General features: G+C 39.4%; 1 protein-coding gene across 12 annotated transcripts in view; it reads right to left on the reverse strand.

The window, feature by feature from the left end:
- The window catches only part of myo18ab (myosin XVIIIA b), a 99,400-nt gene that overhangs the window by 66,798 nt on the left and 8,431 nt on the right, over positions 1 to 24,171 (reverse strand). For 2 of the 12 annotated variants that reach the window (XM_019861284.1, XM_019861281.1), the window contains exons 1-3: positions 7,055 to 7,237; positions 1,482 to 1,543; positions 1,149 to 1,181 (exon numbers count right to left, since the gene is read on the reverse strand). The exons of 5 other annotated variants lie outside the window; for them this stretch is intronic. In XM_019861284.1, coding sequence (XP_019716843.1) covers positions 1,149 to 1,181; positions 1,482 to 1,520 — 72 coding nt within the window. In that variant the 5' untranslated portion in view covers positions 1,521 to 1,543; positions 7,055 to 7,237. Of the gene's footprint in view, positions 1 to 1,148; positions 1,182 to 1,481; positions 1,544 to 7,054; positions 7,239 to 8,539; positions 8,920 to 24,171 lie in introns of those variants that run through there. 5 more of the 12 variants (XM_019861282.1, XM_019861283.1, XM_019861290.1 and 2 more) reach the window with 5 other exon arrangements.

Genomic DNA, 24,171 nt, shown 5'->3' on the forward strand with positions numbered 1-24,171 from the left:
GGCGTCATCACCACACGTACTGTACTAAACTCTCGCAATGACAATTCAAAGAACTCCTTCATATCTTTATGATCCAGCCGTCATTGTTCTTTTTTGTCTCGCTGCTTCTCTCTCTTCAAGTGCCGCGCTCGATTCTTAAGGACGTATTGCTGCTGTTGTGAATGGCCCAATTTTCAACCCGTCAAAATGACGGACGGCCTTAAATTTTCCCCGTCCACTCTTAAAAAAAATCCGTCAATGATGGAAAATTGTCCGTTAATGTAACCTCTTCAGAAACAGAAATATAATAGATGTAAATGTTTATCCAGTCTTGTTTAACTTAGATTTCGTTCCAAAAAACAGGCTTTGTTATCAGCAATCACCCCTCCTTCTCCCGAGTCCTCCCAAATAAAATATGAAATCACGGGTTGGCTTCGGGCTCGGGCATGCAAATCAAGTTAAGTGATTGGGCTCATGCACCCTTTGTGGCTCCCGTTCTCGCCGAAATGTCGAAATCTCAGAGATATGGCGAGGCCATGAGAATGCGAGACGAGGATATTATTACTGTTGTGGCGACGCCACTCCAGCTTGTCCGCTGCTCTCTACTGTGCGCGCGTCAGCGCGAACATGTACAGGCGCGTCTTTTGATTTCAACCAATCAGCGCTGACGCAATAACGTCACACAAGACAACAGCTAAACTAAGCTAGCCGAGACGACACTCGAAGTCGGACGGACACGTTTTTCTGCCAATCTGTGTGTTTCCCTTTTTGCCCAAATATATTTTTTACGACAACTGTCTTGTCCACGGTGTCTTTTGTTCGTTCCACTGGGGTTTAGCAAGTGTGTTTATAAAGAGACGAAAATCTCTTTACTGTTACAAGTGTTAGTGTTTCAACACGGCTACGCTCGTGAAAGCAAAACAACAAACTCAAACGCGTCTTCGTTCAATGTTGTCAACTAATATCCGGATTAATTTTCGGCAAATTTTCCTCAATTCTCCGGACAGATTTTCATAAAAATTTGAAAAACCCGGAATTCCGGGAAAATCCGGAGGACTTTCATCTCTGTATTATTTACTAGTGATCAATCGTGAATTTAACAACCCTAACCCGCGCCTGGATTGTTATGTTGTGCCTAATGTATCTTACTACCAAATTAAATCACTCACATTTTTGCTGTCTGGCTTGTTCTCCTCTTTGACCTAAATAAATTAATACAAATGAGAGCATTTAAAACTCTTACCACAGGCATAGTCCACCAATCCATGCAAACCACAAAACATGCATCACACAATCGGATGGCTGTCTTGATTGTCTTTCTCAGTAAAACTAAGACAACTTAATCGCCCTTAGTTATTTGTGCATGACTTAAACTCAGTGAACTACAAATAAATGAATAAATTATGCACACGTGATAAAAATCTCAGACTATCTGACACAAAAGGCCACAGGTGTGTTAATACAAAACACCATGCTAGGTTAGGTTGCCAAGTGAGACTTCCCTTTTGCTCCCAGAAGGAAAAACGAGATGAGAATGCCATGTTGGCTGATCCGCTGTCATGGGCTGTGGGGTCAGGAAAAATGCGAGAATTAAAATAAGCAGGTATCCCTGCAACACGTGGAGAGATTGTATTGCTGACAAAATAAAGGGTACACAATTATTGGAGCAAAATTAGTAAACACTGCATCCTTCCCAAATTGGGTGCTGCCTTGAGCAGTGGTGTCACTCCTACGCTGGCAAGCAACATGAAACAAAAGATGCGGGTGGTTCTGGCAGATTACAAACGAGACCTCTTCACATGAACCGTTCAAAATCATTTCGGTTTGTGTGAAGAAAAGTACATTGTGATGAAATCTCTGCCCTCCCGACAGAGTGTGTGTGTTTTATTTATACCTGAAAATAAATCAAACATGCCTCACAGTGGGCAGGAATTTAGCATGTCTGCATCATACTTTTGAGATTTGGGGTTCAAATCTTGGCTGTGGTCTTCCTGAGTGGAGTTGCATGCCCCCCCATACAATATTTTGCATTGTCTCACTTTTCTTTTTAAATCCACAAAAAGCTCATAGCGGTCAAGACAGGTCGAGGCGCAAACAACTCAATTTTACAACAACCTTTGCAATAAGCTATCCATATAGAAGTGTGCAACTGCCCATTTTTTACTAGGTTACGCTGGTCGAACATACTGATCACGTTGTGGTAAAATGTAGGCTAAATGCTAAAAACAAAGCATTTGTCCGCATGATGCACAATTGCGCATTCGCAAGTCAATACCCTGTGGCATTATGAGGAAAATGTTTGAACCATTTTGCATACATTTTACTAATGCGTTAGAACAACTTTATCGACACGTTCAAATGACCTAACACTCGATTGCCCAAAGTTCTGTCATTTGACAACTCACTGACCCGGAAGTGGATTTCTTGTGTGTGCGCTAGTCCAGCAGTGGCTAACTGTCTCCAACCCTCGTTCCTCCCTCCCACAGCACTGTCATTGGCTGGCTTTAGCTGTCAATCAACGCCAAACTTGAAAGGAGGTTGGCCTGAGTTTTACATGGAGCTCAAGTGTCGAAAAGTTCAAGTGACTGATATTGTCCTGATTTTGAAATTAATATCTCGATTACAATGTGATAACAATATTTCGCCAGGCTCTATCAGACATATATTTTTCAGTCCGTACTAGGTCTCCATAAGGAACATATTATAGTAGTCAATCAAGGTTCAAAATTAGTGGTTTTGCATCACAGTTTGCGAGTCAAAACTCACATTTTGCGCCTCAATCAAACGAAGTGAATAGGAAAACTAAGAATCACAGATATTTATGTTTTTCTGAACCGTGTAATTGAAGCACGGAAAGTGTCCCAAACAGTTTAGCTGAGATAAAGGCATGCATGTTAACGCGTGACAACACGCCTAATGTCACCTATGGATGGGTGCTACTCACGCCACACTGGCTAGGTAGCAACAACCTTCAGCTGGCTACAAGTGCAGCTAAACACATTTGCGGAGTCGCGCCTTAGTCGTTAATCAATGCCTCCACGGCACCGAATAATCTACACTTCTTCACTCATTTAATCCCAGCCACTTTTAATGGAGCAAACTCCTCATTCCCAGCCGTTTTACTGGATTTTGACTGATTTGGAAGGCTCACCCATTACTGTGTTTTGTGAGTGTGGATGATTGTTCCCCTAGATATCAATAACAAAAGACATGATGTGACGCGAGCACCAGATATAGCAGAAAGGTAATTCCAGGACCACTCCAATTATCATTAGATTTCCCTTGTTGCTACTGACGGAATGCTGCCGTTTCTTTTCCTTCCTTCTTTTCCTTCCGTAATTAATATTCTTGCGCCGGTTCTGATTTGTTTTTTCATTCATTTAACGTGCAGCTCAGCACACAGAGCCAACGTGGCATGCATCTATCGAGTTGCAAACTTTGTCCATCCACATGACTGTTTTCCTCTGCGTCTCTTATCTCCATCTCTCTCTATGCATTCCTTTCACCCGATGTTCAAACAGAGTCTACGCAGTTAAGCCTTAAGAAAAAGCTGGCAATTTTCTGTTCCTAAAACTCAAGCTCTGAAATAGTTCATTTCCTAGCATATTTTCTGGATAAATGGTAGGCAAACTTCAGCAGTATCACAAAGATATCACAAACTACCGTTCGCAGACGACTTCATCATCACAAGACGCAAACCACTAATTAACAAGGGGAATAGGAAAACCTGGCTGAAATTTCACATTTATTTAGTGGTGCCGGTGGGTAACCATTCCAAAATGGAAGGGAAATTTCAAAACGACTTCAGAAACATTATCTCGGATTCTGATTCACATCCAAAACAAGCTGGGAGAGCTCTCAACATGCAGAGTAAAACAAAACAGAACAGAATAGCAAAGTACTTTATAAGGGGGAAGTAGTGGAAGTTTTAGGCAGGCCCCGTCAATCTCCAAACTGAAACAAAATAGAACATTAATTTATCTGCTCAAGATAAAGAAATTGTAACTTTCATATTTCTTTCACCAATCTTTATATGATTGATAACGTGTAGGTGTTATTTTTGTTTAATGTGTTGAACATAGCTTGCACTTTTCGACACTGCAACGTTGATGAACAAATAAACAGGCCGTTTTGATGGTCTCCTGTAAGGTAATGATTCTGGCGGTAGGAGGATGTGTGACCGATATTTTCTATACTTTTTTTTCTCCCCATGTTTAGATAGAAATTTCAACGTCTTTAAATGCCTCTCAAATAATACTCTGGTTTTTGTTTTTTTTTCAACTTGGTTGGTTGCTCCTAGTGGATATTGTGACAATTGAAAATTGCTGCTGTGACAATGTCATTTCCTTCACAATATGACCAATCCATCCATCTATCATCAATCCATCATTTTATCCAAGCAAAGAAATATTATGTTTATCTGCCGAAACAAGTTCGGCAAAAGAAGGACAAGAGAACAAAACAAGGTCCCATTCAATCAGGCTCGATCCTACTGAACGTCATTCTCCCACAATTATGATTACTATTAGTCACATTCAAAAATACAAGATGAGTAGTTACAAGGACAAAAATACTGGTTTATGTAATGCCCCTATACATAATAATAGATGTGCTGTTCATGAGTTTAGTGTTCAAAGTTGAATCAACTCTGACTGCTTTGAAAGTAGAGTGCAGTAACATCTCTTCTTGAAAGTGTACGGAGGATTGATTCACAACTTGTAGAGCGAAGCAACCCAGCATTGGCTCTGGGCCAATTGGCTTTCGTTAGCACACTGACTAACCGGCTTCATTTTGGATTTGACACAAGTAGTGTAGGGTTGTCTGTCAGTTTGGAAAGGCCATCGACATGAGGTGATACTTTAATAATACCGTCATCATTATCATTAAGATATATGATTCTGGGAACTAATTCCAAGTCTTGACTGCATGAGTAAGATGTAGTCATCAACAATGAATCCTACTGTGGTTGTGTACTGTTTGTAATGTGCTTTCTTTTTTGAGAAAGACACAAACTACTTTCTTTTGACTGTTCTTTCGTCTGTATTCTCTTGTCAAGTCCTGAGAAAAATACATTTTGTGTGTCCACCTGCATCACATCAGACCAATCCCTTTTCATAGTAAAATTTCACTGAACCCTAACTTCCAGACTGCTGGTTGTGAAATTGCTCGATTAAGCAAATATTATTATTTTAAGACATTTACATTTCAGGCTGTAAAGAAAAGTAGTATTTATTTCGTGAAGAAACATGCATTTTTATTTTTAGTTTCGCAAACATACTGCAGCACATTACAAGATGACACCATTGAGCGATTAAAATGATTTAAACTGAAAGAAACGAATCCTAAATGTTGCTGTACATGATTTGTTTTTTTTGTCTATAATGTATTCACAAATAAATGCCATTCATTTGAATTTCCCTACCATTTATTTTCTCTCTGGACTCGTTCTGCAATCTCAGGGCAATGGTGACCAAGGCAGTGAATGGGAATTGATCCATGTCAACAAGATGGAAATCAGCTATGTGAACCAGTACACTACCACTGTAATTATAACCAAAGTGTAATCTCCTTTTTACTTTTTAATTTATTCACAAGCCTAAAACAAATTCAGCTAAAGAGGTTAAGTGGTCCAGAAGAAAGATGGATGGAGACTTAAATGCCACCTGAAGAAATTCTACAACAGTGGTGCAATTGCTACGAATGGGGGAAAAAATGGCTGATGCGTCACACAATAAGGTACAAGCAGCTGCTTCATGTTGACTCAATGTTGACAAGCTTAATGTCTGTCGGTAGTGAACCAGAAATATCGGCCTCAAATGACTGATCCTGACCAGATGAAGCTTGACAGCGCACAGAAATAAAATAATGACATAATAAAAACAAGAGATCCCATGTGTAAAATGGAATATATCGAGGCAAATTCATTTTCAAGAAAATCAATATTATTTTAAAGAATCATGATTAAATCTTAATCATACCAATTGAATTTGTAAATAATCAGATTCCGCAACATCATTATTGGCCAAGTAAGTAAAACACGAGGAATTTGTCTCTGGTAGTATGAGCTACGCTGGTATTGTAGTAACAAGCATTTATGACAAACAAACAAAAAAGTGACACATAAGTATAGAGCAGGGGTGTCAAACTCATTTTTGCCGCGGGCCACATTGAAGTGTCTGTTTTCCTTGGAGGGCCGTTATGACTATGAAAGAATAATGGTATATTCGACGATTGTTTAAGTTACTGTAATGAGGGGTTTGGGAACAAGAAAATGCTTAAAATATCTCTCATATTTATTACATATGAGAAGTTGAACTTTTGGTCCAGATTTTAGCGATCATGGTAGAAGTTGACATGTTTGATTTGTTTTCGCAGGCCACATAAAATGATGTGGCGGGCCAGATCTGACCCCCGGGCCTTGAGTTTGACACCTGTGGTATATAGACGAACTTAAGTATAGAGAGTAAGTAGAGAGAGTAATGATTAACATTAAATATGTCATAAACAAACTGGTCATGTTATAGCACACTCCAATACCAACATCGAGATAAAAAACATTTCTGACAAGGAAAAAAAAAAAAGATAAAAAGATAAAATAGCACGTTGAACAGATCGGTGCCCAACATTTTAGATGTACTCTAACAGTGCGGAACAAAAAGATGTGATCAAACCATCATGTTAAACAATAGCATAAAATTCATTCCTTGAAGTAGATTCCATCACAATCTAACAAAAAAATGTATCGCATTGTAAAATAAAATCCTAATTGGATTGTCTGGACAAATTAACCATTGCAACTTCACAGACACAAGCCATGACCAAATTTCCCAATCCAATCCACATTATCTACAAAATCTTCCGAATATCCGAGTAGTAGAGAAACCAACGTCAATGTAGATGGTCTTGTGCTTTATCATACTAATGGCAAGAGAGAAACGGCTGCTGGTGTTAAATGCTTCTTTCAGACTGAAAAGCCATAGAAGCTGACTAGTGTTCTAAAAATAACATTATCAGCATTCACCCTATTTTTTTCTGGAGACCTCGACTTTTTTAAACCAATTTCCCAACAGGTTACCTGTTAGTGAAGTAAATCCACAAATCCAGTTTTTCTCCGGAGGTCTGATTCAAAACTAGTTCAACTTTAAAAGTTGGGAGTAAGCAATGAGACGGAGAGCAGAAAGAGCAGGCAGGACTGGAAAGGGTGAGAGCGCTGATAGGCCCGGCTATTCCTGACCCCGGACAGACAGGAGATGTGGGGACAGCTGTTGTGATATGAGGGTGCTGCGTAGGGGTAAAAATAGGAACCTCCTCTATTCAGTCAGAGCAGGTCTGCTATGAGTGACCCAACACCCACACAGTCCACTTGGCACTGAGACGCTACACATGCTGCTACAGCTGGCGTTAGCTCAGTTGCTTTCTGAGCATGCACGTGACTTTAAGTGGGTGTAAGTAAACGAAGACAATACTCATCTTTTTCAAATTATGAAGTTACTTCGCGTAGTCAAAATTGAGTCCAGGTCGGACCTTCCTTTTATATTTGTAACTCAACCAAACCCAAGTCAAAAACGCAGTAAAATGGTCACTTTTGAGTTCGGAGTGGCACCTAAATTGATACAAATACAAACATACAAAGCACAAGATTTGCTTCCATCCAGCAATGTTTTTGTTTTTGTTTTTTTTTTTAAAGTGATATCCTTGTTTTTTTCAGCAAGACAAGGCCAGCAACATTAAGCACGTGTTACAAAGGGATGTTCCGATCACATTTTTTGCACCCAAGTCCCAGTCGACAGGTCCTCATCAGGCGATGAGGACCTGCCGATACGGAATCCCGATCTGATACCTCTGCAATGCATTAAGGACAAAAAATAAAAATAAAAAATGATCACATCTAAATTGTCCAAGTTACTTATTTATTTTTTCACAAAACCATCCCAACATGACACCTTTTATTTGGAGCAGTGGTTTAAAAGCAAGTAAAACATTTAATTCCATCAATATTTCAGGTGAGACATTAAATTAGTTGTGGGTAATGCAGCGTCGTCGTTTCCAACCAAGCGAAATGATGAATTTGCTTCTTTATGTGATTGGTTGGGAAGCATTGATTGACTGTGGGGAGAGATATGTTGTACAGTCGACCCTCTTTTCAAGGTACTCCGTTTACGTTTTCACCCCTAGAGCATTCATATTTCAAAGTCCCGATTTCACATTATATATATTTGTTGATTGTGCTTACAATGAACACCTTTATAATGGAAAACTTACATTATAATGATAATCCCCGATAATATAGCCCGATAGAGTAGAGTACAATAAAGATCAAATATCAAGTGGAAAAATACAATTTAAAATATCTGGTCGTAGAAACAGTTTATGGAATATCCACTGTAAGGCAAGCAAATAAGTGGCTATGGCTAACCTATTAGCTACAATAATATTCTGTTCATAAGAAATAATTCAATTGATCACGTAAAACCAGAAAGCCCTTCATTTCTGGATCATTTCGTTTGCTTCCTTTCGTTTTTTTCTTTCTTTGTTTTAGAGATATATACCAGTACCATACCTTTTCATGTAGTCCATTCATCATATGATTGTGAATTTTTAAAAAGTCCTCTCTTGTATGTTTCATTAGCTCCTTGGTAAATCAAAACGTCAGAGAATCGCAAGACTGTTGTATTTTGCCCCAGTGAATGTTGGTGTGTGGTAACGTTGTCTTCCTGTTTGAAACTTTAATGCAGAGAGGAAGGGGCCTCTTGTTAAAAGAAGACAACTTGCAAAAAAAGGAGAAGTACTACAAAGAAAATGATACATTCTAATCTCTCCCCACACTTAAATGCAAGGCTTTTCTGGGTGTAACATTGTTCTGGCACAGTGTTTATAAAACATGTTTTTCATTGGTTGTTCTGCTTCTTCCTTTGAACACGACAAGTAGGAAAATACCACAAAAATAATTATGTTAAAAAGTTGTCATATAGTGGATTTTGTACAGTGATAAAATGTAAAACAGTATTTTAAAAAAAAGGCACCAAAATGCTCCAACTTTTATTTATGATTTTTAATACGCACTCCATTACGTTTTTTTTCAGTAAAGTGCATGTCAATGTGATTAATCACTGTAAGGAAAATTCCAGCACATTAGTTCAGGTAAATGTTTCAAATGAACAGTATTTTGACTTTTTCTCCGAGATTGCTCATTCAGTTGAACTTTACTCTTCTTTCCTTCTGACCTAATTCCCAAAATAGGGACAACAACACAAATGTCTGACAATTATAGTTCTAAATAGATTGTATTATTTTGTTTTTTTAGTAGATACTCTCTTTCCCGTTGATATATTTTTTACTCATACCTTCTGTAAATACTGCAAGACTGTATTTGGAAATTAAAGTCTTGACTCCTCACGCTGATGTATCGGCGGGCACGCTATTTTCACTAACAACAGGCGTGCAGGGCTACAATGCTTGTGTCCAAACTACTGTAATGTCAGGAGTCGATCCAAATTAAAGTGTGCCCTTTGCTCGATGTACATAGAAATCTCTGCAAGAGATAGACAACTGTGATTCCAGTTACAGAATACAATTTATAAGTGTAGCAGACTATAATTTCCACGAGCAGGCATCTGTACTGTTCAGGTGTATTCACTCAGTTTGTGCTTTGAGTTATTCTCAGTGCACCAAGAAAAACCTTGAAAGAATATCGAGCTATTTATAAACACATCTCCAGAGTTCAGTACAGAAAACTAAACCATGGCCCGCTGCCGGCAAACCACAAGATGGAGCTAAAGAACCAGAAGACAAGTATGCAGTGGGAATCCCTTCAACGACACAAAGCCTCCATTATTTCCCAGCAGCTGCCAAGATCTTCAGTAGGGAAACAAAAAGTGTTAAAAGCAGACTGAAAATCTACTGTACACTACAGTAGGTTTAGAAATGCAGAAAACAAAAGCCGACAGAAGAGGGAGCGTGTGTTGCTCTCAGGAAAATAGGAGATAGTGGGTGTAAGGTAGTTTAAAGGAAAGGGCGGGGCCGCTTGAAAGAGAAGGCCCTGCAATAAAGTGAAAAATAAACATGTACAAGTGTTAAGTCATGATAGATCACGTGAGACAGCCTCATGTGTGACATTTCTTACAGAAACGCATTCAGAAGTTCCCAGCGTTTGTTACCAAGGGCAGCATTAAAACAAGCGTCACAGCATATGCACAATCTACGTCAGAAGTATCACCACCTTTTTAATGCATAAAAAATAAACATTTGTTTTCACTTTGAGATTCTTTAGGGTGGTCGTATCCATTGAGAACATGTCAATCAGGTCTGGAACTAGGAATTTCAAATGAATGCTAGTTTCATTTTTTTCAAATGAATGCTAGTTCCATTTTCCTGAGCAACAATAATACATCAAGAGAGCTTGTTAGTAAAAAATGTATCATCTTGAAGCCATAGGTTCTTTGACAACCAACTTTTGAGTAATACTTGGAGCTAAAACTACTTCAAGCATAGTTTCATTAGTTGCTTTTTTTAATGTAACCCAGACAGATTCAGAGTTAGACCCATAGCAACGCGCTTAACAATGATTGTGATTATACTGACAACCATCATAATTTTAGTCATGCGAATCGCGATGTGAAATGTTCATGCACTGCTAAGGTGTGTGTCTGTGTGTGTGTGAATGTGTGCGCGCGTGCCTTTCCACGCCTCAGCTATGTAGCCGATTGGCAGATGTAGGTCAGACAGCGCATGTTGCCGCATGTACCGGTACATAAAACATCACTGCAAGCACACAGTCTTTAGAACCAAAAACAGTCTATCATGAAATCATGAAAGTGTCAAAGAAAAACACACCACGTTTTGACTTTAAACTAAGAATACAGTGATCCCTCTCCCTCTCCACTTCGTGCTTAAAGTTTTGTGGCTTCAGTGTTTGCCGTTTTTTTCCCCCCACCAAAATAGATTAAGACAAATAAATATAAAAATACAGCCATATTGTGGAAAAACACGTTATTTGATTTATTGATGCGCAGGAGAGGTTTCCCTTGCATGCCGAACAACAAGCTGACATGACTCAGAGTCTTTGTGCATGCCCACCCAAACAAGGCTGATTGGTTCCCAGAGCATCGACCATTAAGAGCAGGAGTGGATTTATCCCGTGAGCTGATTGGCTGCGCACATTGCAGCCTTACACAGTATTTTCCCTTGTCTCGCATACTGTATCTTTGTCTTATGTTCGCAATAGCTTTTTTTGTTTAACTAATAACTTTTTTTGATTCGTTAATATTAGAATTAAACTGTTTTTCCCCCCATTGGGTCTGCCAGGTCACCTTTATTTCTCTTAATGAATAATTTAGCATCCGCTTTTTCCTGTTCAAGTGAAGCTTTGAAAGTAGTTGTGCATATTGCAAACAATGGCACAAAGTTATTTTGTTTTCAGTCAGGTGCCAGGCCAGAGTAGGCCATTGCATGTACATTTTATTTTTATTTTTATTTACCTAGGTCTTAAATTGCAACAGCTTTGACCTCGCATGCTGGGTTAAGATGGCACAAAGAAGGCGCAACACGGTGCAACCCAGCAAAAATCCCGAACTCATGAAGGCTTTTAATTTAATAAAATATATAAAACTCATTATTATTGGCTACATGACTATTGATCGTATTGATGCAACTTACATTTAATGGTAGAGAGCAATAACATCCACAGCGGACACTGTTTGTGTTTTATCAAAATTAACTTAAGTTTTCAACTGTATGATACAGAGATGTGTCCATGTCCCTCATCAGGCAAGTGTGCAGTTTGACATAAAACTCTGCCTGCCACAAAAGTCGAACAATAATTGATACTGCCAATTAAATGATGGATAGTGTGATTTGTAACAGCTCAGTTGGAGGTTCTTGCTATGAGTATTTTATTAATGGCATTATTTGAATTCAAGATAGGCTGTATTCCTGCAAGCCTCGTGAGGAAAAGCAGAACAGATAAGGGATGGATGGAAGTCTAACAGCAATTTTTTTTTTTTTTTGCAGTTTATTGTTGTGAACTGATATTCTCATTAGTTTTGCTGTTGGTGCTGAGCAGAAAAAGCAGTTGAAATACATTTGTAGTTTTTAATCATGTAAATCTGTCACTCATTGTAATGTAAGATTAAAGCCTACACCGGGGGTCGGCAACCTGCGGCTCTGGAGCCGTACGAGGCTCTTTAGCACCGCCCTAGTGGCTCACTGGAGCTTTTTCAAAAATGTTTAAAATTGGAAAAAGATGGGGGAGGGAAATATATTTTTTTGTTTTAATATGGTTTCTGTAGGAGGACAAACATGAAACAAACATTCTGAACATTTTCCGAGGCTGTAAAAATGTATAGAATAAATATTACATTTCAACATTTCTGTCAACGAAGATTTGCATCATAGCCTGCGACACACTTTTTTATTAGCAGGACGGGATGCCAGGCAGGTGGCTATTGTTTAAAAAAAAAATGGCGTTTGATGTTCACCGAGGGTACTGCCAAAGAATGGGAACCTGGAGGGCTGAGAGAAGCATTTTTAAACTGTACACATGAGCTACGATAGTTAACATGCTGCAAAAGTGAGTTCCATTCCTCGTTCACCTTTGGGGCCATTATGGCTGTTGCTCTTTATGGCATGCGTGTGTAAGTGTGTGCGTATGCGCGTGCGGTAACGGGTCGATCTCGGGAGGCTAGTTGATCGAAAAGTAGATCTTCGGTGAAAAAAGGTTGGGCACCCCTGCTGTAGAGCAGGGGTGCCCAACCTTTTTTGCCCCACGGACCGGTTTATGTCAGACAATATTTTCAGGGACCGGCATTTAAGGTGTGGCGGATAAATAAAAAAATATATGGTATGAGCTGCATGCAAACCGTGGTGTTTTCGAAAGATAATAAACACGAGGAGCGTCTAATCTGATTGCTATGGTAATGTTTAATCAAAATACGATACAATGCAAATTCAAAGTGCATGAAAATGACCACTCACCACAATGCTAAATCAGTGCGAGCCCCGAGCTTGATTTTCTGCAACCAGGCAGTCCCATCTCGGTGTAATAGGAGAAAATGACAACTGAAGTGTGTGGTTTATGTCCAGTCTACTTCGTAATTTTGTTTTTGTTGCCGTTGTTGCAGAAAAACCCCGCTTCACACAGGTAGGGTGTCGGAAATAGCAACAGTGCTATTGTGGCGATCTCAGAGTATTCAGCCATAACTTTAATCCAGAACACCGGCAGAGTTGTTGTCTTGAACGTACTTTTAAGGCCGCTGTCATTTGCAATCTCCAGCAGTTTTTTTTTACTCATTTTGCGAGCTCCTGCGTTTTGTTTTGAAGTAATCGGTCACGATGGAGAAGCGTGGCTTGACGTGCGTCAAGAGTGACACAGACAGATGTAACGGAGAATCGGGTAACTTTTCAAAATAAAACATCTTTCGTATTCCAAAATCAATAAAACGGAATTAATGTAAGTTCTTTCTGTGCGGCCCGGTACCAAATGACCCGTGGACCGGTACCGGTCCGCGGACCGGCGGTTGGGGACCTCTGCTCTACAGGATGCACTGCAAGGGAAAAAAAAACATTTCAGGCCTGAGGATTTCCCAGTAAGGATCGTTACCGGTAGCGTGTCGTTTCCGTGGCGACATTTTGACAGTACCAAAAAATCGTTTTCCATAAAAGTCACCGCACACGAGTTGACTGTACGCGATCGAATCTCTCCTGTGTGATCAACACAATTTCATTGTGCCTGTATGCGTCCTTGTGGTGAGATGTGTAAGTGTGCTTCTTCTCATTTACTTTAGTTTTGGGTTTTTTCAGTGTTTGGGGGGAAGGGGGGGAACAGATAACGTTATGTGCGCATGTGGGTTGCTATTTTAGTCCGCAAACTGAGAAAGCGCGTGGATGAAAGTTTGAGATGGCGGCGAAAAAAAACACACAAAGGTCTACTAATTACGACATTTAAGAAATGGGAATGCCAGTCAGATTTTTCGTATGAATCGTCCAAAGGGCGTATCACTAAACTCACCTGGGATTTATGCACAGAACACGAGAGCGAGATACGACGGGAGGCACGATTCCGAGGCAAGTATTTAAGTTGGTCAGTGGATCTATAGGCTAATCGCTGTGAAAAATATTATGAAACAGTCTTGGTTATTCTATAATTTACTGATTGTAGCATGGTAACTTTATGAATAAAACATTCGTCACAATGTGTAGCAATGCTAATGTTAACTGTCAGTAGAACTAACAATGACGTGTGGTAGAGTCTTTCATCAAATTGATAATAGATTACACATGCATCATCTTGGGAAGAGGATGTCAAGCCACATCAATACTTATCTGTATTAATGATTACCAGTAAATTAATCTTTGCAGTGTGAGACTGGAAAAATACTCTGATTTTTGTGGTATGCTGTATTCATGATGCCATATAAGTACACCATATTTTGATCCATTTATTTTGTTGAATAAACCTGGAGTACACAGCCGCTGATGTAATGTTCATTATTAATGCATAGTTTTCAAACATTTACCCTTTAAACATGATACTTTTGAGTATCAGAATTCTTGATTATGAATATCAGTCAAAATAGAAAAATGGGTTCCCATGATGAACGTTTACGGAACCCAAAATTAATTACCGTGGTTTCCCATTGGGTAATCCGACGGAACCGAAAAACAGTTACCGTGAATTTCCGAAATCCTCAGGCCTGCATTTAATCATGAAGGCTCATTGTGGATGTGCAGCCAACTTATTCATTTTGATAGTAGGCTAATTTAACTAATATAGATACATACAGCCTTCTTTGTGTTGCCTTCTTTCTGAGGCTTTTAATTTGTTGCGGCTCCAGACATATTTGTTTTTTGTTTTCTTGGTTCAATATGGCTCTTTCGACATTTTGGGTTGCCGACCCCTGGCCTACACTATGCAGATAACATGGCACTGGACAAAGAGACTGTTTGAGTATGCCCACTGACTGACAGAAGCCTCAGGGTTTAGGTCAGCTGAGGGATGACAGAAACGACACAATGCTATTCACTGTGCTGTTTTCTCAAACGGAAACTGAACACTAAATAAGCTCATTGGCATTTGACGTTTGTTGAAGTGGGGCCTTTCAAATGATTGGCTGTATGCCAGCGGTGCCCATTACGTCGATCATGATCGACCATTAAATCGCCAAGGGAGTGTCGGTCAATGGCTTTAACTAATTCACAAGACCTCACAGTTTTATACTTTTAATATATGTATACAGTAACAGTGAATGAGTTATAATAAAAAAAAAATTAAAGAAAGAAAAATAAAGAACAAGACATTCTATCGTCGTACACGTCAGTACGTCTTGATCTGTTACGGTTCCCGGGATGATTACATTCAGTTCAAGTCTTCAGCGCCAACTAAGGACAAAAATGTATACTAGTTGCATTGTGCAGTATTGTGCTGGGCGATATGTAAAAAAACCTTCCATCAAGGTATAGGCCATTTTATATCGCGATAACGAAGAACCACGATTTATTTTCAGTTATTCTATTTTTTTTTTTTAAATCATACAACACACTGACTGCTTACCTTTTCTTACTTTACTTTGGAGTGACATTAAACAGACCTGTATCAAATAAAAAAATGAATGTTGCTATATAAAGTTATGAAATGTAAACAAAGCAGCCTATATATTTTGCACAGTTGTTGATATCAATCAAAATAACAGACATATAAAATAATGATACTGACAGAAATTAATGTAATTTTGTTTTATTGTGCGGATCACAAAAATGAAAATCAAAACTCAGAACTCTCTTGTGAAAACAATTCATGTTTGTAATATATCCATTCAATATACTGTCTGCATTTTCTGAATCACTTATGCTAAATATTAAAAACTCATTCACTCCCAAAGACGTTTTTAAACATCTTTTCAGACTTGGTCTAGAATTGGCTGATACTGAATGAGTTAAGATCATTTTAGTCTTCTTGGCCAGATGACATATGGGATGCAGGAACATTTCCTGTTTAGCTGTGTGTGTAGCATAATTTTCTGTGCAGACACTTACTAAATTTAAATTGCCTGCTATTTTGCTGTTCAAAAATGTATATGGGCTGCTTTAACACGGTTCCACCAAGACCTCTGTGAAGTGTACTCAATCAGCCAAGCACTGTTATTTCCGGTCTGTCACGATGACATTACATTAGCTTAGTAATTAGCATGGGTTCTCAAGCTCTGTCAATTACACCCCCATATCCGTTCGTGAGAACGATACTTGGAAAAAGTGTAGCTTATCCGCCGCCATGGAGGGTGTGATTACTGAGTTAGGAGCAAAACCGCAACATGTTTAGCAGGCAGTAATAGCCAGCCGAAGCTCATTGCTGGATTTGTGGCACAAGTAATTAAAGACAGTGTTCTCAAATCTCAGTGTTCTGGGTTTTATTTTAAAACTAAATATTTTGACTGTTCAAGAAACTGTTTTAAGTATTGTGCAGCACAGTGTAGTACAGTGCAGTACAGTACGATATGGTACCATACCTCTGAGCAGTCAACTCTGGATCAACAATATTAAATCTTCAATCTTATGTCCCTGTTTTGCATTTGTGACATTCAGAGACTGGGAACGGCCCTATAATTACCAAAAGAAGGGGCTACTCCCTACTGTGTCCCAGTAGAATGCTGTAAATGGAAGATATCTCGAATCGTTTCATCTCTTACATAGCAAGAGATTTTTTTCCCCCCCATTGTGATTGTTTGTTACCACAATTACAGTACAGTATATCTTAACCGAGAAAGCAGATATGGACAGTGACATGGTCCACTGATAGGACAGTGTGAGACTGCTGTGTCATTGACACTAGTGCGGAGAGAAAGAGAACTGCTGAGAGTGTGGCTTTTACGTCAATAGTAGTCAGCACTCACAGCGACCAAACAAGCTCTGGCATTAGACCATAACAGTGACACAGAAACTATTCCATTGCACTATTGGCCACTCACCTCCATGCACTCATGTCTATTACCCTTCAAAGCAGAGCATATAAAATAATAAAATAATAAAATAAATAAATCAATCACAATATGCATTATGGGCCAATGAAACAAGATTGAATATTTGGTCCATAAATACAAATGGTATGTTTGGAGAATACTGTATACCTAGCATGTTAAAAAATAAATAAATAAACGTGTGATCCACTGCCACTGATAGCAAATTAATTTCCACACCTCAGGTTTCCTCCAAGAGGCCTCGTTTCCTTCAACAACCTTCTCTATTATTCATCGGACCAAGAGCATCTCTGTAAATAATTCAGCAGAGAGCACAGAGACAGCAAGGTAGTGCGACCATATAACTCCAACCATTCCCCCCATCTTCTCAGACAAGTGCGACAGAGCACACTTTCTCACCTATAATTAATTCCCCCTCTCAGGTTTCAATTGTGTTTGCAAATGATGCCCATCTGGTCTGTGACGGACTACCTGTTTACACAGTCAAAAAAAAAAAAAAAAAAAAAATCTAAAAGCATCATAACAAAAGCAAGGTTGATCCTCTCTCCTCTTATAGTTCATAGGACTGTACAGGTAAACAGGAATACGGTTTGATGCATGGACTTGGCAAATAAAGCCACGCTGTTGTATATACCATGCCTGCCTTTAACTTTATTATCCGGACAACGTACCAGGCTGGAATACACCACATGTTAGAAATTAACTCGAGTAAATTATTGAGATATGTGTGTGGTCTGACAGGAGTTTAATGATAGCACTTAGCATTGGGAGCTAAAACAATGAATCTCTCACTAATACCCCAGAATATAGAGAGACGTCAGGCACAGGGACATTTAGGATAACATTTAATGTGCTTATAATTATGCAGGTTGAAGAGAACTGAGGCTTTCACGTCACCAAAAGTTTGTTTGCTACGCAGAACATTAAGACTGATTTGAATGAAGTAAATGGGCAAAAGGAGGAATGCAGATTTTGTTCACAGATGTATGTATTTTTGTGCCATAACTTAATGTGTTTATAGGTTGCTACAGTTTTATGTCATGATGTTGTACTATTTACAGTTTACGTCTCCATTAGCCAGATTAGTTTAGGGTTGCACGGTATGCTGGTACTTCCTACAAAAGTGCCGCAATACTTCGCTAAAATGAAACAATACCACGTGTTTTCGGGACCGGTACTTTAAGAGTAACAGACAGTAACACAGCATCAGGCACCAGTCTGCGTGCACCGCACTCTCCAAATCCTTTTTATTGAAAGGGGGTGGCACCTTTGCTACTGCTCAAACTGTGTGGTCAAGATGGGAAAAAAATGAAACCGAAAAGAAACGGCTACAAGACTTCGTCCTCCTTAAGGTCGCCTGCAGCTTCTCTGTCCATTATGGACAATCAACAGCATCCACTGCACAGAACCACCTCCAAGAAGAGGAGCAGCTTCAGTGACAGTAATCTGTCACTGCCCTGCTCCACAGACTGACTAAGGAAATCTTTCAAAGTTTGTTTACAAATACATACATACTACATCAAAATAAGGAATCTACTCAAACTCTTCTCAAAATTGGCTTTACTTTTTGACCAGCATGCACCAATAGACTAACAGCCTTGTAATGCAAATATTGATTTTAGTAAAGGTAACACATGGAAACAAATCTGAGATTAAAATTGAACCATGTCACACGCTTCACAAGATTGATCTGATTTATTTAACTAAGCAAAACTAACAGCAACCACAAGGTCAATGGTCTTCGTAAGAAAAAAAATAATTCCCATTGTATGATAGGTTTATTTATTTATTTTTTGGGTCCTGCTTATAGTACTAAATTAGATTACCGGTAATCCACCAAGCAAATCAAATGCCACATTTAATCCTTGTTTTTGTAAAGCATGCAGACATTAACTGGAAGGAAAATGAACAGCTCAACCTTTATCTAATTATGTAACATATTTGTTTTGGGACAGGACAAGAGAGAAAAATAGGCACATAGGTAACGAAGAAGCAAACAGTTTAGGAGGACTGTTCTGAAGCGCCTAAAAAGTTTCATCACACATAGAAACACAAACACAACAGATTACAGATGAAGGGGGGGGGGATAAATAAGTAAATAAAAGTCTTTTTTTTTTTTGTGTAAAAGCATATCCATGCATCCGTTATCCAAGCCGCTGATCCTCACGAGGCTCACGGGCATGCTGGAGCCTAACCCAGTTGACTTCGGGCAGCCCGCGTACACCCTGAACTGCTTGCCAGTCAATCGCAGGGCCCACTGAGACGAACAACCACTCACACGCACACTCCCACCTTGGGCCAATTTACAGTGTTCCATTAACCAACCATGCATGTTTTTGGAATGTGGGAGAAAACCGAAGTACTTCAAGAAAACCCACACAGGCATGGGAACAGCATGCAAACTCCACACAGGTAGGGTGGAGCCCAGAATCAAACTCCGGACCTCTGCACCATCAGGTCCAAACCACTGTGCCGGTATAAATGCATATGTCTCCTTTAAATAATTTATGCATGCTTTGGAAAACAGTGTACAAACCTACATTGCTTGAACCTACAAATCAGCTAAAACAGATCTTGCTCAACACATGAACAATGCATTCATGATATGCAGTGCACAACAAAAGGTATTAGATCCCCATTTATCCATCCATTTTCGACACTGCTTGTCATCATTGGGTCTGGAGGTCAGCTGGAGTGTTTCTAAACTGGACTTTGAGTGAGAATATAGCTCTCAAACATATTGAGTGACAATGTCACCGTCTTTGGATGAAATGCTGTGTGTAACCAGAAGTAGGGTGTGTCAGAGAGATACAGATGTCAGAAATGTGTGAAATGTCTTTGCGCTCAATCCACGGCCACCTTGTTTCCTGATAGATAAATTGAACTAATTCAAGAATGTGACACAGCACCGTAGGTGACGAAACACATTGCTCACAACTTGCCCTATAGCATTCCTTGAGCCTGCCTATTCTTTCCTGACTCGACTGCATGCTCTGTGACTCATCGTACACTGTGGTGTAAAACAAATGACACCTTTCGACATAGTACATCTGAAATACCACATGCATTGTTACACATCCTTTGAATAAAAGTATTCTGTTGCCCATTTCCAATGTTTTGGGAAGCCCGTGGAATTCATACAGAAGGAACTATGGGAGGTCAAATGTGTTAAAAGGACTCTTCGACACCATTAACTTACAGGCTCTGTGCGAGCCAGTCAACTCCTTCCACATCAAACTCATGCAACCATAATAGACCTTGGAACGTTTCTTTTTTTAATTTTATAGTACCGTATTTTCTGGATTATAAATCGCACCAGTCATAAAATGCATCACAAAGAAGAAAAAAAAATCGCACTGGAGGATAAATCGCATTTTGGGGGGAAATTTATTTGATAAAATCCAACACCAAGAACAGACATGTCATCTTGAAAGGCAATTTAAAATAAAAATAAAACAACGAACAACAGGCTGAATAAGTGTACAATATGCTAATGCTACATGACGCATAAGCAACGAACTGAGAGCGTGCCTGATATGTTCACGTTACATATTAAGAGTTATTCAGATAATTATAGCATAAAGAACATGCTAAAAAGTTTACCAAACCATCAGTGTCATCCAAATCACTAAATCCAATGAAATCTTCACCATCGGCGTCACTTTTAAACATCTCTGCCAACAGAGGAAGAAGATGCAGCAGCGATTCCTCTTCTACGTCGCTTATGTCAGACTCATCGTCGACTTATCAACGCAGGCCGAGAGCGCTCTCTTGCAGTTGAAAATAACATGTGAAATTATCTAATAATGTGTTAATAATTTCACACACAAGTCGCTCCAAGCAAACTATGAAAAAAAAACTGATTTATAATGCGGAAAATATGGTACCAATAACAAGGGATCTATACCAAAACTTGCAAAAAAGTCAGGCAGCAGCAAACAGGCAGTGACAAGTCAAGGCATCCTTCTGTGTACTCTCTGTTTTTGTGTGACCGGCCTTTGACCAGCTGTCAAGTTGGCCTAACCGACTGGTGTCAAACTCAAGGCCCAGGGGCCAGAACCGGCACACCACATCATTTTATGTGGCCCGCGAAAGCAAATCGTGTGTCAACTTCCAAGATCCTTGCTAAAATCTGTACTGAAATGTCAAATCTGCATGTGAAATAAATAAGATTTTGGAATAATTGAACAAACTATTATAGTTGACTTGACTGAGTAATAATATATAAACGTTTATTTAGTTTCACTGTTGTAACAGCCCTCCATGGGAAGACGTAAACCCCAAGTGGCCAGTGACAAAAATGAGTTTGACACCCCTGGCCTAACCCTTGGCACATCGAGCCGAAAAAGTGACGGGTGTATACACCGTGACAAGCCGAACGCGACAACAATTATTACGTACATTCTGCGCATGCATGAGGAGTAATACCCTTCAATAACAACAACCTCAGCGGAAGTCAGTTCCTCATTCCAAACCTGAAGTTCGGCGGCCGCAGCATCTCAAAAGCGTAAACAAAGCAAATTGGCTTCATTTGCACTCACACTAACACAGAATGGCGTCCGTTGCCAAGTTGCAATTGACACTGGCATTGTCAGCCTGGGTCACTTGCTTGCGGAAGAAGTTACGATGTGGCAGATGCACAAGAAGACTCAAAACATTTGTGATGTGCTTTAATATTTGCAATGGAAATCTTCCAGTTCTAATTCACTCCTGTACGTATTATGGTTTGAAATAGAAATACGATACGTGATATACATAGCCCGAATATGATACATTCATATTTGCATGTTTTGGTCGGGAGTGACTGTACTGACAAACCATATTTTGTCTTGGCATACATAAAGAATTCCTGACTTTGATTCAGAAATGAGATTTGATGAGTTTCACATTGTATCTTCTTGTGTTTCAGTGCCGGAGATTTTGGAAGAGTGGCAGAATGTTTCTGAGGGAAGTGCCCAGTCTGCATCTGTGTTTTCGATGAGAAATGTCAACTTTTGCCATTCAGGAGAAACTCAATCAACATTCTACAAAAAAATAAATAAATAAATAAATAAATAAAAAAGCTAACCATTTATTTTTTGGATGATGTAGTATTCACTTTTTACTGTTTGTTAATTTCATATGTAGTGTTTTTTAACCAGTATAATATCAAACATATGAACTTGAAAAATTTTGAGCGTTTGAGCTGAAGTTAGAGGCAGCACAGGATTTCATATGTGAAGTGAAACTTCCTTTGATATTGTTCAATGAAATTTTTTGCACAAAGAAAAAAACTGCCATTTTTTTTCCTGAACAAAGTTCAACCAGATATTTTATCTCGGCTATGATATATCCATTATGACAACTTGCGAGCATCAAGTATACAGTTCGTGCTGGTTCTTCTTCACTCATGCCCTCTGCACAGCGCAGCTAATCCCCTGCCTGGTCCGCGCCAATTCTGCGTTAACTGATGATCATTCTGATGAATTGCTCTTCACTTTCCTCCGTTCAGGTGGCCATGTTGTCAAAATGCGTGTGATAAGATGGAAATAAAGTCCAAACAAAACCTGTGTGTGCTTCTTCCTAGAGACTTTTTCGTGGTTGTTGGTTTGGATTCATCACTTCTGCTTCTTGGCTCATGCAGTGTTTTTAAAGGCTAGCTAGCAGCCAATCAGAGTGATCAATTATCACGATGGCTGAGGCTGATCCAGCATGTTGAATCATCCGAAAAACGCCCCCACCCCACGCAGCTGTGACATGCCGGTGCTCATCGACGACCCACCAGCTTCCTGACTGCCAACGTCGGATTGGTGTATAGAGGCCTTAAGACACTGTTTTGGCTAAAACTTGTTACATACTATGAGAAGGTGACAGTTTGAATATCAAGTGTTTCAATTAAAACCTCAGTACTTTTCACACTGTACTCAAAAAAATATTGACTGACAAAACGGGGACCTGTCAAATATTCTTACTCCATCTCACATTCCAACAGGGATGTTTTCCCTCCATTAGCCCTTAGCCTAACACACTAATTTGTTTTCCTCCATGACAGAATACCAGAGGGAAAGGGTCAGGAAGTGGCCTATTTGTTCCAAAGCAGATTCCACAAATACCAGACTGAAAGGGAGAGCACTGCTTCCCGTTGTTACTGTAGTCAGTCAGTTAAGACAAGATGGCTTCTTTTAACTTGAACTGGTTCTCACGCTCGGGTCCTGCAGGTTTGCGAAAACCAGAAATTATTAACTCGGATCCATTTGCACTTAGCAAATGGGACTTGGGCACTGGACTTACAGTACATGTGTGAAGGAAGTTACAGTATGCTTACTGAAGGCTGTGCTATAATCATACCATCCAAGACATTATTGGTATTGATTCAGTCCGGCACGCAGTTTTTCACGTCTATTATCAAATGTCCTATTACAATAAGACGTACGGCATATTTATAGTTTTGGCAGTCTGCCGTTGGAATACCAACATCATGAGTACGGTACCAAAAGGATCGATACAGACTGCATTAAATTGTTTATTTAACAAAGAATGGCGTATCCATGAAACAAAAATTATGGTTTATGAAAACAAAATGATCCTTCTCTCAAGCAAAAACTTTTCTTCTTCCAGTACTACCTGGTCACATTCAAAGTAAAAATACCAGGAAATGCTCATGTTCCTTGTCATTGTTAAACTTACCGGCGTAAATTCCTACTCATCCTTTGCGATGGCAACACAATGAATATTTCCAGGGGAAAGATTAGGTGAGAGTGCGTGTTTCCGGTATCCGCTTGTTTCAAGCTAATATGACTCCATATGGAAGAAAAATAACGACATTCTTGAAATGTTTCCTAAAATGGATATGTGTCATAGGTACATTCAATAGTTTAATTCTTCTTTTCTTATTATCCTTTTTTACTACTTAGTGTGATGCTGGCGCTGTTATAAGGCGAACATGTCATCAGTTTTGACTTTTTGGCTCTTCCAACCAACTCTGTTGTGTGCCGCCCATGATGTTCAGCAATTAAACTCAGCTATTTATTTTAACCCCATATTACAAAGGAGAAGGAAAGTTGACAAATGGGCGACAGTTACACCATGGCAACAACAAAGCGGCAGCGGTTGAACTTCCAACCACCACCGCCAAGGTATGTTCAAAGGATGCTGCATCTAAAGGCAGTAGATGACAAACGATTGAAATGCACACAATCAAATGTTGCTCCGTATACAGCTTGGAAGCTCGGAACCCAGGCTAAGA

The sequence above is a fragment of the Hippocampus comes genome, unplaced genomic scaffold, assembly GCF_001891065.2.
Source record: "Hippocampus comes isolate QL1 unplaced genomic scaffold, H_comes_QL1_v1.1 scaffold122, whole genome shotgun sequence".
Taxonomy (NCBI): Eukaryota; Metazoa; Chordata; class Actinopteri; order Syngnathiformes; family Syngnathidae; genus Hippocampus; species Hippocampus comes.